This window comes from Equus quagga, unplaced genomic scaffold, assembly GCF_021613505.1.
Source record: "Equus quagga isolate Etosha38 unplaced genomic scaffold, UCLA_HA_Equagga_1.0 146_RagTag, whole genome shotgun sequence".
NCBI lineage: Eukaryota > Metazoa > Chordata > Mammalia > Perissodactyla > Equidae > Equus > Equus quagga.
The window spans coordinates 9,326,138-9,341,879 of record NW_025796728.1 but is presented as its reverse complement, the minus strand read 5'-3'; the positions used below and the strand labels follow the sequence as shown (position 1 = coordinate 9,341,879).

At 40.9% G+C, this 15,742-nt stretch overlaps 1 protein-coding gene across 9 annotated transcripts in view; it reads left to right on the top strand.

Moving 5' to 3' along the window:
- The first annotated feature begins 582 nt into the window (after positions 1–582).
- The window catches only part of LOC124232926 (putative methyltransferase NSUN7), a 37,546-nt gene continuing 22,386 nt past the window's right edge, over positions 583–15,742 (top strand). For all 9 annotated transcript variants that reach the window (XR_006886941.1, XR_006886940.1, XM_046649850.1 and 6 more), the window contains exons 1-4: positions 583–723; positions 1,027–1,415; positions 8,712–8,770; positions 9,152–9,282. Coding sequence is in view for 7 of the 9 variants with exons in the window: in XM_046649850.1 (XP_046505806.1) it covers positions 1,106–1,415; positions 8,712–8,770; positions 9,152–9,282 (500 nt within the window). In the remaining 2 variants the exon portion in view is untranslated. The remainder of the gene's footprint in view (positions 724–1,026; positions 1,416–8,711; positions 8,771–9,151; positions 9,283–15,742) is intronic.

The window sequence follows — 15,742 nt, the reverse complement described above, 5'->3', positions numbered from 1 at the left end:
TTTCTGCAGTAGTTCTACACTTACCTGTTTCAACATTTCCTGCGCCCCTGCTAAACTCGCTAAGCTGGGTGTTGGCAGTATCCTTGCTTTCAAGGGTACGCGGGAAAGAGGAGACACGTGATTCTGGAGAAGTCGAGGACCCTGAGGACCGCGCGGTCCAGCTGCGCCACCAGCCTTCGACCTGGAGGAGGGGCTGGCACGGGTGTCCCGGGATGCAGGAGGAGGAGCAACTCGCCGAGCGAGAGGCCGGCACCCGCCAAATCCCGCGGGAACGTCTCTCGGACGGAGTTCGCGCCCCCCGCCCCCCCCCCCGCCCTCCCCGCCCCCCCGCGGCTGCCATGGAAACCAGGGTCCGCGGCCCGAGGCCTGCGAAAGGCGGGGAAGGCCTACCCTTCCGCGATGTGAGCCCGCGGGTCCACCATTTCGCACTCTACCCGGCTCCGTAGTCGCGTCCGCGAAGGGCCACTGTGCGTAGCCAGGCGAGGTCCTGAGGCGCGCCCGCCTTCCGGGAGCCGGAGCGAACCAAGCACCGGAAGTCGCGACCCCTGCCCCGAATCCGGCTGGTGGGAGAGGCTGCCTTTGAACCAAACGGCCTTCGCAGGCCGCCGTCCCGCCGTCCCGGGGCTCCTGGGGGCACTGGTTCCGACACCTGCCTGCGGTGCCCGAAGTGCAGCGGCTGCCGCGTCTCGGTCCCCAAGCCCCGGGCAACATCGGCCCTCTGGGGTAAGGGAGGTTGGCGGGAGCCGGTGAAAGGGGCGCCCGTGGGCCGCACACGCGGCTCGTGGGAGAGCGCTGCCCCCCATCGGGGAAATCTCTGGTCGCTTCGGAGGCGATTCCTAGCCGTCTCCACCGCCCTCGCTTTCTGAGCGTAGGGAGGTTTCGTGGGGCTTGTTCGGCTCCAAGTATGGGATGCTCGCATCGGCCGGTAAATGCCACCTCTGAGTCTTTCAGGCCACCACGAAATGGGCCGCCAGGTGTGGTCCTGCAGGAAGAGTGATTTACCGAGATGCCCTTTTCTTTTCACAGAGACGATGCTTAAGGTCCAAGGAAAAACATCTGACTTGTAATTCAAGCTTGAGTTACCGACGACAGTTAAGAGGCAGACATGCTGAACTCCACAGGTGAACTGGAGTTTTCGAAGGAAAACAATACCGAGATCTCCCAACTCGCTTCCCTGGCACTGTCACACGACGCAGCATCCGGCGAAAACAACTCCACTGGTTTACCCGAAAAAACTGGCTATCCGGACTCCGTTTACGTCATGGCAGCGAACATTTTTCAGGGTATTCGAATCGAAAAGTCACCAGAAAAAGTCTTAATAAAATATGGGAGTGAACCCCTGCAGTCCTTGTCCGAGTGTGAGGATGAATCCGTTCAGCGTTCGTCCTATGAGCTGGCTTTCAGTGCCCTGAAGTGTGAGTAGTCCCAGTGTGGAAAATCAGCACTAAAAAAAAATGATAACGAGAGAATTTGTAGACTGCCGAGCCCCTCCCCGCCCCCTCATACTCACCAGCTTTTCTTTTTATGCATATGCATCTCTTCGGTGAGTTGCAAGTGTCAAGGAACTAGGAGAGTTCCGGGAAAACAGGCTCTTTCAGGCCAGAACTGTGACTGCAGATTTCCTGGTGCCCAGCTTCGTGCCTTGTCCTTAGATGTAATGCACAGTCATTAGCTTGAACAAGGAAGGGCGCCAGCCCCCTGGCATAGTGGTTAAGTTCCTGCTCTGCTCTTGGTTCCTGGGTTCAGATCCAGCGCAAACCTGTACATCGCTGGTAAAGACATGCTGTGGCGGGGTCCCATATACAAAATAGAGGAAGATTGGCATAGGTGTTAGCTCAGCGACAATCTTCCTCACCAAATAAGTAAATAAATAAATTGAACAAGGAAAGAATCCCATTAGTGGGAAGAACAAGAATCCATTGAAGTATCCCATTATAGTTTCTGCTCCTTGGGTATTTCTTTTTTCTGTTCTCTGCGTTTACAGCTTGTATTTTAGTGTATGAACTTTCACAAGTAGAAAAACCAATAAGGAGCGGGGGAGAGGAACAGATGGAATAAGAAGAAAAAGCGCAATATATTAGAAATGAATACCAAAATTAATTTGATTGGGAAAGCTCGTAAATTTATTTCTCCAAACTTTTGTAGAATTCCTCTTTCTAATTTGCCTTCAGGGATTGAGATGCAATGTTTCACATTCCCTCAGTAGTGGTGAATTATCAGCTTCGGAGTGTGGAGTTGACTGTAGCACAGAACCAAACATTGTTGCTATGAGAGCAGTCAAAGGGCCTGAAGATGTTTATTTTTGCATTAGCTATAAACTATAGGATAATACAGTATGTTATCATATAATATCAACTATAAAGTTTATATTGGTTTGTAAACTGAATATTGTTCCAGAAATGTTTGAGTATTGGCAGTATTGCTGACATGTGAGCATATGGCTTCCTAAAGAGACCCCTTGAAAGGGCAGCACTCATTTGCGTGTATTTCCTTAGTATTAGTTCTTACTGGGCCTTGCACATCCTTGCTCATAGGCAGTTAAAAATTGCTCAATTGAATTAAAGTGTCTTATTAATTATCTAGACAGGAATATATATTTTTGGTTGACTGTAGAGATGACGGTTCAACTTTGAAGCCAGGTGTTTTTCGTCACAGAAAAAAATCTGATGTTAAGAAGCAGCTTCTCTTTAGTTTTCGTGTTTCTTTTCTGTTTGTGATTTTTTGTTTCTTTTTAAATGTGTCTTAACGATTTTTCCTCCTCCCATTTAATCTTTCAGATTCTGTTTCATCCCTTCTCTTCACCCCCTTATTAAAATGTACTTTTAAAGACGAACCAAAATATTGCACTTTAAATAATGAGTCGGATGACATTTTAACATTTTCTCCATGCAACAATGAAATGCAGCCCGGGCATCTATGCTGATTAGTTGGTATTTAATGTTAATGTCAAAACTCTATCATAGATGATTTTTTTCCTAGTAGAATATTGACTCTTATGTTTAGAAATCAATAATAAAAGCCTGAAATTATTTTTTGTAAAATTAATGCGCTAACTAGATGGCCATGCTCTAGTGATATGTCTGGTGTATTATCTTGTTCTTTCTCTCAATCCTTATTTCTGTTTTATGAAACGGTCTTTGATGTTTTTAATGACCCAGAAAACCCCATTCAGATAAATTATTGTCATAGGCCTTTAGAAACCTGCTTTTCCTTAAAATGTTCATTTTATAAGTTCAAATTCTAAACTAAGATGGCTTTGGTTGTTTACTTGGCACAAGTATTATTTTCTTCTTATGATAATATCTATTAATATTTTGCTTTAAAATATTGGAGGCTCTCGTGCATTTCATTTTTATCTTCTATTAGTGTTCTATCAATATCTCCACATGTAATATTTTATAAACTCATGTCTGGTTTAACAGTATAGGTTCAGAAAAGAAAACTCAGAATTTCTTCCCTGAAGTTTTATAGGAGCAGTAAAGCTGAAAAGGTTAGTGTACAAACTAAAGAAAGCTTGGGTAATGGTCCGTTTTATGGGTAAACTTGTGAATTAGGTAATCGGATCATATTACCATATTTTTTTAAAGGAAGTACAAGGAAAAAAATGACAAGGAAAATCTCTTAATTATACAAATGTTAAGTATATTCTTTTGGTTGTGTCTTCCGTTGTTCAATTTTATTGTTGGCTCCTTTGTTGATGTCCTTTGTGTATGAGCTCTTTCAAAGCCGAGTGTCCTGTTTGTCTGATTAACCTTTTAAAGATTTAAAGGACTCAGTATAATGTTTTTTTAAATCAAGACAACCGCTAGTCCTGCTTTACTAAATAACCCCGAGGTCGATTTTCTGCTAATGAAGGTAATGAAGAGCAGTCTAATTAAGTTTGGCTTCTGTCACAGAAGTAGTGTGCTAGCAGCTAGTTTATTTTTTCAGGGAATCTCTGGATATTTCAAGGCATTCTAAATATTAAAACAGAAGAAAAGACTGGAAAAGTGATTTCTTAAAAAATAAATTAATGAACAATAAATAAAGGAAAAAAAAAAAACCAGAGAAAAGAGATGTTCCCGAAACTGTTGCTCTTATTCCTGGCTTAGTTCTTTCTCCTGCCTCTCTAGGTGTATAGTAATCGGTGTATTTTCAGAACCAGGAACTGGCTGTGGCATTAACCTGATCCTTTCATAATCATGTAACTGTCAGTAAAAAACCATGTAAGTGCTTAATGTATGGTTTAGTTATGGCTTTGGGAATTAGTAACTGTCATCAGGGGTTCCCAAGGCCACCCTCAGGTTCACTGATTCACTGGAAGGACTCATAGAACTCAACAAAGCTGTTATCCTCATAGTTGCAGTTTATCACAGTGAAAGGATGGAGATTAAAATCTGCACCAGAAAAAGGTACGTAGGACAGAGTCCAGGAGGGACCAGGTATGAGCTTCCTATTGTCCTTTCTTAGTGAAGTCTTATGGACAGTGCTTGATTCTCCCAGCAATGCTGTATGACAACACAAATGAAGTATTGCCAACCAGGGAACCTCACCCAAGCCTTGTTATCTGGGATTTTTGTTGCAGGGTCAGTCATGTAGACAAGGAGTGACCTCATGACTGACCTTCCTCAATCTCTAGCTTTTCCAGAGATCAAGCTTATACCACGTGGCCCAAGGCCCCAGGTAGATAAAGACAGTTCGATCAACAAGGTGCTCTGAGGGCTTAGAGGTTATTGTCCAGGAGCTCTTCAAGGGTTGAACCTTTCTTTGGAATGTGCAGGGCTTGGCCACCCAGGCCTGCTGAGTTAATTCTGGATTGCACAGTGAGTCATTAGGAAAATGATCTAGAGCAACAACCTCTCAAGCTCTGGTTGTCACCTAAGAGGTTAAAGCAGTTCTCTTGAATGACAATAATAATACCTTATATCTACATAGCTCTTTGTAATTCACAAAATAATTATATATGTATTTTTTTCCTTAAAGATTTTATTTTTCCTTTTTCTCCCAAAGCCTCCCAGTACCTAGTTGTATATTCTAGTTGTAGGTCCTTCTAGTTGTGCTATGTGGGATGCTGCCTCAACGTGGCTTGATGAGCAGTGCCATGTCCACGCCCAGGATCCGAACTAGCGAAACCCTGGGCCACCGCAGCGGAGTGCGCAAACTTAACCACTTGGCCACAGGTCTGGCCCTAATTATATATTTTGATATACCAGTTTTTTGAAATGGAAGATTCTCATTTGCAGATGAAAAAGTTGAGAGAAACTCAAGAAGAGGTTAAATGATATACCTAGGGAACCAAGCAGGAAGAAGGATAAAAAGAAGGGTTTCATCTAGTTGAAAGGGTGGTAGAATAGTAACCCTCATCCCTAATTCTAGTTTTTTATCATTTCACATTGTTTCATTTTAACAATGACTTTGTATTTCATGATGCCAGCTTTTTTCCCCCGGTATCTACTTCTCTCAAATATCCTTTCAAAAATGTGGCTATTCTTACTAGTTTTGCCAAAGAGGCTTTAATAATTTTGTCAACTTTCCCTCCTTCCACACATTAAAAAGCCCTATATACCTATATTTATAATTATAGGAGGGCCTTGACATTCTTGATGTGAAGTTTCTAGAAGTGACTCATATGAAGGAAACTCTATGAATTCATAATAAAAATAGAGGGGGAGAACACAGGGGACAGTCAAAAGAAGAAACATCTTCCGTCTTTCTTCCAGAATGGGAGGGATGACCAGATGGACTGTGTAAGTTTTAGGAGTCCAATATATAGCACTCCTCCTTTACACTTGAGTTTGGGACCAGTTGAGAGCGAGAAAAAAAATGCTTGGAGACATGGCTTTAGATCTCCAGTCAAATAGGCTTGCAAACACTTTGCTCCTGAATTAGAACTTCCCATCTAACCCGTGGCACAGCTGAAGAGTTGCAGACCCCTCCACCCCAGCTCACACGAGGCACATGGTGAAAGACCTCCTGGAATACATGCATGCCTCCTGCAGAAATGCTGGCAGAGAGAGAGGGAGAGAGGGCCGGGGGAGGAAGGGAGATAGGCCCCAGTTCCTTCTTCCAGCTTCACCAATCAAACTCAATTTTCCTTTCTTGGGGAGTGGTGATTAAGGGGTAGGGAAAGTCCAGGAATGTTTCTCTAGGGAAGGCCCTCCCCACTGGAAACGTGAGGAATGGAGAGTAAGAATTCCCTTCACAGACTAAAGGGAAGAGGCTTTAATTAGTGGGGGACTAGAGATAATTGGGGCTATTATCCTCAACTAGGATAGGCAAGGTTTGCAGTAACCCAAATTGGGCATTAACAGTGTGTGTTATTTAGCCACTCTGGTTTGTTGTAAGAGTAAGCTGAGGAAAGGCAGCATAATGTTGTGATGAAGAGCAGGCACTAGGGCTTCAGACTGCCAGGGTTTGAATCCCTCATCTACTACTTGCAGTGTGGCTATGAACATATTGTTTAACCATTCTGTGCCTCATTTCCTAATCTATAAAATGGGGATAATGATGGTACCTAATTCATAGGGTTGTCATGAGGGTTAAGTGAATTAATATATGGAAAGCACTTAGAACAATGTCTAGCTCATGGAAAGCACTGTCTAAAGTATAGTCATGTGCTGCATAATGACATTTCGGTCAACAATGGACTACATGTGTGATGGTGGTCCCATAAGATTAGTACCATATAGCCTAGGTGTGTAGTAGGCTATACCACCTCGGTTTGTGTAAGTACACTCTATGATGTTCACACAATGAGGAAATTGGCTAACAACCCATTTCTCAGAACATATCCCTGTCGTTAAGTGACACATGACTGTATACATTATTAGTGTTGATATTACTGTGTGAGAATGTTAGGTGAATTGTAGAAATACAAAGGCAGTGCATTCTGCACAGTATCAAAGGCAGCCCAGAGATGATAGCAGTTTTGAAAAGAGCCCTAGAAAAAAATGCAATGTTGGCAAAATCATATTCCGTCTTCTTTCCCTTCATTCTGCCTCTCCTGTTTCTTAGGAGTCCAGCACTTCCATTGCTCAAAGTTCTATAGCCTATGCAGGTCTGCTGTCTTAAAAGTCCTTCATTCTTTTTTTTTTTTTAAAGATTTTATTTTTCCTTTTTCTCCCCAAAGCCCCCTGTACATAGTTGTATATTTTTTTAGCTGTGGGTCCTTCTAGTTGTGGCATGTGGGACGCCGCCTCAGCATGGCCTGATGAGTGGTGCCATGACCACGCCCAGGATTCGAACCAGCAAAACCCTGGGCCCCTGAAGTGGAGTGCGCGAACTTAACCACTCAGCCACCGGGCCAGCCCTAGAAGTTCTTCATTCTTATGAGGACTATATTTTCCGTGACAAAAACTGGGACTCATGCTGAGAAGTATGAAGTATATAGGGACTCATGCTCTACTATGAAGTAGATAGGAATTGGTTTGCAGGTGCTATGGGTGTGAAACCCTAAACTTCATTTTCTTTGTAAGTGAAGTGGGGATATTGCCTTGTACCATACAGCTGTGATTGGTGGCCAAAATATGGAAAGATTCCCAAAGGATTTCCTGTGAAAATTGGAGTCTGTGCTTCCCAAGTTAGTCACTTATTTTTACTTTGCCCATCCCACAGATAAAAACTGAAATTCCATGTGTGCTATTCATATAGTAGGTTTTTCATAAATGTTGAATGAATTGAAGCTAGACCAATTTTCTTTTCTACTGATTAAAGCATTTGTTATATGATGTACATATAGTTTAAGTAGTGATAACAAAAGGAATACTCGCGTTCTGTGGAGGTTTTAAAATACATCTACTTGTTTCCACTTAGTACTTTTTTTTCTTTTTTGGAAAGGAAGATTGGCCCTGAGCTAACACCTGTTACCAATGTTCCTCTTTTTGCTGAGGAAGATTGGCCCATCTTCCTCTATTTTGTATGTGGGACACTGCCACAGCGTAGCTTGATGAGTGGTGTAGGTCCACGCCCAGGATCCAAACCCACAGACCTGGGCTGCTGAAGCAGAGTCACCAAACTTAACCACTACGCCACCAGGCCAGCCCCTCCACTTAGTACTTTTTCTTATCCCTCTGCCTGGAATGCTCTTTCCTCCCAAATCTTTACATGGTTAATTCCTTGTCATTTGGGTCTTAGATTAAATGTCATCTTACTAATGTCTTCACTAGTGAGTTCTACCAAATATTTAAGTAAGAAATAATACCAATCTAACACAAACTCTTCGAGATAATAGAGAAAGAGGGAACACTTCCCACTCATTTTATAAGGCCAGCATAACCCTGATACCAACATGGACAAGGACATTACAAGAGAAGAAAATTACAGACCAACATCCCTCATGAACATAAGCATAGAACAAAAATCCTAAATAAAATATTGGAAAATCAAATCCAGCAATACATAAAAAGGATAAGACATTGTAAATTAGATCCTCTTTAATGTTTTTCAAAGGACATAACTTAAAGGTTGGAATTTGTTTATTATTACTTTGACTATTCAGATATTTCTCCTTTGATTATGATCCATGTCGAGCCTGGGTCATAAGGGTCTAGAATTCATGAAGATTACAAATATTTTATCATGTCATTGTAATTGAAATCTTTATCAAGAATTGAGGTATATTTTAGATATGAAATTAAAAGTATTTTATGGCATTGTCTAGAGTGTATTTTATTCCAAAGTTTTTATTTTCAGCTTTGATATTTTTAATAACAGACCTTTTCCTTGTCTTGCAGATCAAGATATTTTGGAAACTATATTAATAGATAGCTATATTTTTCCAAGTACCACAATAGTAAGTAGGCAACTTTTATATAATTAGCTGTCTCATAATTATTTAGAAAGTATTAAAAAGCCTTCACACTAGTTTGCTGCACACAACTAGTTTGCTTAGTGCTGAGACATCTTCGAAATACATCCTTAACTCTTTCTTACTTCTAATGCTTCTAATACTGACCCTTGTCCTTTCGTTTTGAGGAACATATCGAAAATTGTCTTTTGAAAGGTTTATTTTGAAAGGATTTTTTTCTATTTTGAAGACCTTTTCTATCTCTGAATCCAACCAGAGTATGTAAAAATGTTCATATTCCTGCTCTCTTATGAAAAATGATGGAATGGAAAATAGTGCTATTAGATGTTGTTAGTATACTTTTCTTCGTGTGTTTCCCCTTGGTAGCCAGATCATTTGAGCAGCCTTATTATTGTGATGCTGTATGATTTCCAAGACAGAAAATTTCAAGCTCGTCTCCTTTCTGATAATGAAGAGTCCATAGCGGAAGTTCAAGAAGTAGAGAACCTTCTTATCAGGTAATTGTAAAAGCAAAAAGGATGTTTTATATAAAATCATTGTTCGTATTTTCATTGGTTAAATTGTATACAATATAATGTGTAAATAAGTGTTAATTTACAGAGAAAAAATATAAAAGTTCATAAGTTTCTTGAGTTCCTTTGCAATCTTGAACAGGTTAAACATACTATTTAAAATCAAGTTGTTTTTGAAAACTTGAGTTGTAAGATCCAACTTGTAAGCATGTAGAAAATCATGAAAAGTTCTTAATAATTTTCAGCACATACATAAATTAAATTTCATTTGAAACAGCTATTATTTATTTACTTAGCTTTGTTTACAGCTCTTAAAAAAATTTGACATGTATTAAATGAGAAAATTCCAACAATAGACAAGAACTCACTTCTTTGCCAAATTAGAAAAAACTTCTCCATAGTTGAGAACAAACATGTTCCCAGTTTGTTTTCTTTTTGCCCTAAATATCAGCAGAAACCTACTACAGGAATAATAGTAGTACCTACCTCGAAGGGTGTTTTGGAGAACTGATTAAACTAATGCATATAAAATGCTTAGTTTAGAGCCGGACACATAGTAAATGGTCAATAAATGTTAAGTGCTACTGTTGTTAGGGCTTTTGTTATTATGTTGTTGAACTTTAATAGAAAGTACAATATAACAACGACAACAACAATCTTGTAGGAAGATTTTCGCCTAATGAACAGTCTGAAACAGTTGTCAATACATCTGATTTTATATTTTTATGAAATATTTTTATTTTTTATTGCAAATTCAATGAGTTTCGTTTAAATTATTGAAGGCTGAGACCAGAGGGCTCAGGTAATGGAGTAATAATAATATCTTACATTTACTGAGCAGTTAATGTGCATCAGTCATTGTCATAAGAAGCTACAACAACCCTGTGAGGTGGCTACTGTTGCCAACCTGTATTTTCACACATGGGAAAACTGAGGCACAGACAAGGTAAAGGGAGAATGCCAAAGAGCTAGAAAGGGGAGTAGCTAGATTTCAAACTCAGGAAGTCTGACTCCAGAGCCCAGGCTTTAACCATGTATATGCCACCGCTCCTCCCGCCTAGGATAGCAAGGGTTGGTTGAAGTACTCCGGAAGATTAAAAATATGACATAGTCATATCTCATGTCAGTCACAGCCATGAGAAATTGTGGGATGGAGAAGAGCAAGAGCAATCAGACCTGTGTCCTATCTCTGTTAGAAAAGTAAAGATCTCGCCTCTGTTTACTGTGTGGGTTTCTGAGCAACCACCTCACTGTGCATACCTACATCGGATGACCTGCCTCCCAGGATGGGTGCAGATACATCAGAGAAAAATCGGTGGGGCAGTATGCTGTGGGACAGGCTCTGAGTTTCAGCTTTTCTGAGCTTCTCTCAGTTTCTGTTTGACTTAGTCAGGAGACTTCCATGGAAGTCTCAGCTTAGTCTCATGAGGCTAATGAGAGCTGAGGTTAGACTGAGTCAGCCAGGAAAGCCACAGGGCTCTAACCAAGTCAGAAAGACCAGACTGTGGTTTCAGCAGCAGCAGATTTTAGCTGAGAATGCCAGCAAGGCAGGTGGGAATAGGACAAGCAAAGGCTGTGGCTCAGGAGGCCAGAGGAACCAGGAAATATTACTGTCAAAGGATTCCTGATTCCCCAGATTTTCCCCTTTCCCCATATTACGTACCATGCTACCTTCTGCCTTGACACATATCTGGTTACAAACCGATAGATCTTCATATAATGTAAATCTTATTCCTAAATCAGTTTTATTATACCCAGTTCATACTATACTCAATTCATAATATGCTAGAGGAGAAATGCTTGTATTTAGTGACTGAACTGCAGAGAATAGTAGAGCCGTGCTGAGAAAATATATGTATAAAGCTAATGCCAGAGAGTTTTAATCGAGAGTTTTAATCAAGAGTTTTCAAGTAGTAGAAGCCATCATCAGTTAACTTGAGCAAAATTGAAAAATATTCTTACAAAGATACTGGGATATCTCATGCAACTCGAGGACTCAGGAAGAATATGAAATCAGGAACTGGAAAGATGTCAGGACTTTATCTCTGCTTCTCTCTTAGTATCTGCTTCATTCTCTTTTTCTCTGAAGATCTGCCTTCTCTGCTTCTCTAGTCTACGTAGGAAAGGCCCTACCATTGCACCCCAGTTTCTGAGCTTACATGTTACAGTTGTATGTTAGTTTCTTCACTTAGACTAACTTCTTATCTCTACAACCCAATTCTGAATTCTAAATCCCTGGAAATTTGATTGGTTCCATGTGGATCAGATGCATTCCCTCTGGCCACTTCCCATAGCCAATGGAGTGGGATTGTGAACTCAAACAGGATGCTGGAGGCCAACCTCTGTAGATCTTCTGGGGCTTGGAGCTGGGCGCTGTTGTTCCCAGGGAAGTAAAATCATTGTAAACTTGAAGTATACCATAGTATGTTTCTACTGAGGGCATAAAGACTAATTTTAAGAGGTGATAGAGGAAGAAGTAATTATTTAGCAAGAAATTGAATGAGAATGATTTTCTCCTTAGGAAAATTGTGTTTGACCTTTGTTGCTGTTGCCTGTACCAGGGATCCTGGTGTTTTATCACTTTATGTACCAATTTGTATCTTTTTCTTCATTTATTCATGGCTTTAGAGATATAGTCCTAGATGACACCTCTTACCATTTTTGACATATGCAAGGTTTTTAAGAACTCATTCCTTGGGGCTGGCCTGGTGGCGCAGTGGTTAAGTTTGTGCACTCCACTTCTGGGGCCTGGGGTTCACCAGTTCGGTTCCCAGGCACGGACCTATGCACTGCTTATCAACCCATGCTGTGGCAGGTATCCCACATATAAAGCAGAGGAAGATGGGCACGGATGTTAGCTCAGGGCTAATCTTGCTCAAAAAAAAAAAAAGAACTCATTCCTTGTATAAAATGCAACTTTTTAATACTATGTGACTAGGTTAAAAAAAAAAGGCCACAGCCTCTTCCTTTCTTACTCCTCATGACCTCACACTAACCCAAGAATGTTTCTGCCAAATAATTTGTTGGACTTTTGTGAGGCAGAATTGGAGAATGGGCACAGAAAGACTAGAAAGGCAGCAGGAGGGGAAGGACTTTGTAGTCCATACTCCTACCCCACCCCAAGGTATTCGTCCTGAAGTCTCCACATTACGGCTGAGGCCCCACTGTCTACCCTGATAGCATCCTTGATCCTTTTTTCTTCCCCTCCCCTGCACCCATACCACACCTAATGCATCGAGTCCTGTAACTCCAGTTGGAAAACATGCTAAATCTACTTCTTTCCATCCATTACTACCATCCAAATCCAAGCCACCATAATTGTCACTTGGACTTGTCACTTGTCAATGGGAGGCAATAGCCTCCTCATTGGTTTCCTTTCCTATAATTCTTACTTTCCCACAATCCATTCCACATGGTAGGTAGTGTGATATTTTAAAAATGTAATTATATAGTCATGAGAGAGTATCTTGGATCAGACTTGTCTTCCTATTGTAAATGAGAAAACTGGACAAAATATATGAGGCAAAGGTTTTGGACATTAGACAAGAAGCAGCACAGAAACTTGATCCCTGAGAGAATAAAAACAAGTGAGGTGAGCCCTAGAGTAGTCCTGGCTTCATGCCTAGAGGTACTTTCCAGCTGCAGTGCAGGAAGGGGAATGCCAAGAGGAAAACAGTTGTCTTGCTAAGTTAAGAAAACAGAGATCAGAGTTTTGGGAGGCTGAAATGATCATTTGTTTTTTCTTCTTTATTCTATTAATATGGTAAGGTAATTTACATTGAATGGTTTATAAACGTTAAGCCAACCATGTATTTCTGTGGTAAATAACATTTGCTCTGATATATCCTTTTTCTCATCTTCTCCAAATTTCTCATTCCCCATAATGCTTCAGAGTTTCTCATTTGCCAAAATGCTCCCTAAATACTTGTTCATGAGATTTTCTCTCTCATACTTTCTCCACCCCTTCTTTGGAAATGCTTATTAGCCTATTTCACTTACTTAGTGAATAGTCTGAAACAGCTGTCAGGACAATGTCTGACTTTATATTTTTATGAGACATTCAAGCAGTTCACTGAAGATTATCTTTTGTCATTAAGAAAATATTCAATTTATATTTAAAGAGAATCACATTTCTGATGTGTTAGGCATTAGTAATGGCATTCAGAAACGTGAGTTATTTTGTTCATTGTTAAATAAAATTTCTGAAAATTTTGAAGCCAAAAAGGAGTAAAACCCATTTCTTTAAGAAATTAATGAAAAGAAAATGGTATATCAGTTAGGATTCTTTTTGGCAGCTGGCAGGACCCCACCTCAAACTGGAGAGGTGAACAGGGAGCATTTCTGACCAGGCCTCTTGTGGCAGAATTGAACACTGAGACTGCAGGAAGGGCAGTGCTGTGGCTGCGCTTCTAGTAACTAAGTCTTTTGACTAAAATATCATCAGGACGCTCTTCAACTCTAGTGTCTGCTTCTCTGTGTGCTTTGGCTTCATTCTTTCATCTTTCTTTGTTCCCAGAATGGAAAACTTGGCGGCTGACAACTCAGGAGCTTTACGTTTTATAGCACCAAGCACTAGAGAGTCTGGCTTTCCTCTTTGTTGCTACACCCGAAAAATTGCTTCACCTTGGTTTGAGTCAAGTGCCCACCCCCTACCAATCAGCTGTGGCCAAGGAGATAGAGTCAGTCAGAGATACTTCCCAAGAACGTTATGTGAATGGAGGGCGGGAAGGAACATTTTCAGAAGCGGAGAGGTTCTATTCCCAGAAGGGAAGGGGTGCTTAACAATACAAACCAGTAGGTTTCTACTATAAATGGAAACATTAGGATAGCTTTTTTTTTGCTATGATTTATGGACATAAAGTTTCTTGGGACACACTATATTAGGTATAATTTGATTTTACATGTAATATTAGTTTATCTCGTTTGAGCCCTACGATGTTATCTTCCTTTAGAGAGAGCATATACTTTGCTACTGGCAGCCAGACTTGGGACACTAACAAGCCCAGGTGACCAATTCTAATCAGAGATTGCAATGATTAGAAGTTCACAGGGTTTCAGTCCCTGTGAAGACCAGTTGTTCCTTTTTACGTTTTCCTGGGCTTGTCATTTGGTGACCCATTCTAAAGCCTGGGACTTTATCAGAGCCCCTCTTCCATAAACTTGGCATGCCCGCATTTCCATTTTTGTTCCCTGCCCCATGAGTCATTGAAGCTCTGCATATCACTCAATTTCTCAGACACATATTTCAGAATTGGCAGATAACTCATATGTGATGCTCCCTCTACTTGGAACACTGGTCAGCTCTTCTCACACCCCTCCCTTACTCCTGGCTAACTCCTACTTCTCCCCGATGGCTTAGCTTAAACCTAGTTCCTGGGAAACTTCCCTTGACTCCCGTAGCAGTGCCTCTCCTTTGTGCCACCATAGCAGCCTGCCTTCCCTTGGCATTAGTACTTGGGACCTTTTAAAATAATTGCTTTGTCTCTCCCTACCAGACTCTATACTTGGTGATGTCAGGAATGGCATCTTCCTTGCTCACTCCTTTGTTTCTGGAACCTTAAACAGTGCCTGGAATATCGTAAGAATGCAAATGTTTGTTCATGAATTAACTTTATTTCTCTATCCTTAAATGCCTTTCCATTTCCTGCAGAAAAAAATTCCTACTTCCTATGCATGGTGTGTAAGATTTTTTGTGATTTGAGCCCTGGATCTCTCACTACCCCATGCTCTGTAAATCTTTGTTGTTTAACACCTCCATATCTTTATGGTGCTCTGCCCTCTGTCTGTGTGTCTTTTCTCCCTTTTTGGTTTGGAAAACTCAGGCTATCTGTGTGTCTTCTCTCCTCTTGTGGTCTGGGAAATTCTTGCTCCTCCTTTAGTAGTTAGCTCCGGTTTCTCCTCCTCGTAGAATTTCCTTTGGGCTAACTCTTGTTCTTCTCCCAGTACATTTGCTTTCTCCTTTATCTGTGTATCTTATACCATTCATCATATTAATCTTTATAGTCCAGTTCTGATCACAGTACTTGGTTAATAGTAGTAAAGGAATAAACATATTATTATCATTTCTTGAATAGCCTGACTTTAAATACAAAAGTATTTAATTCAAAAGTATCTTTTCTTTTCAACAACTCTGTAAGTAAGGTACTTATTCTTAATTCCTAGAGCTTAGAGAAACTAAATAACTTGTCTGAAGTCGTATTGCTGGTAGTTGGTGGAACCAGAATTTGAACCTAGGTAATCTGTTTGCAGAGTCCAAACCATACTGCAGAAGGGGCGAGAGGGAGAGGGCGAGGGCATGTGGCATGTTATAGGAGTGGCAAATCGTTCAGTATGTAACCAGCGATAGTGTTGTGGATGGGAGTGGTGGGAATTGAGGAAGGGAGAGTTGGTTCAGGTTAAATTTTTAATATCCTAGTGTATTATGATAAGGAATTTAGAGTCTGTC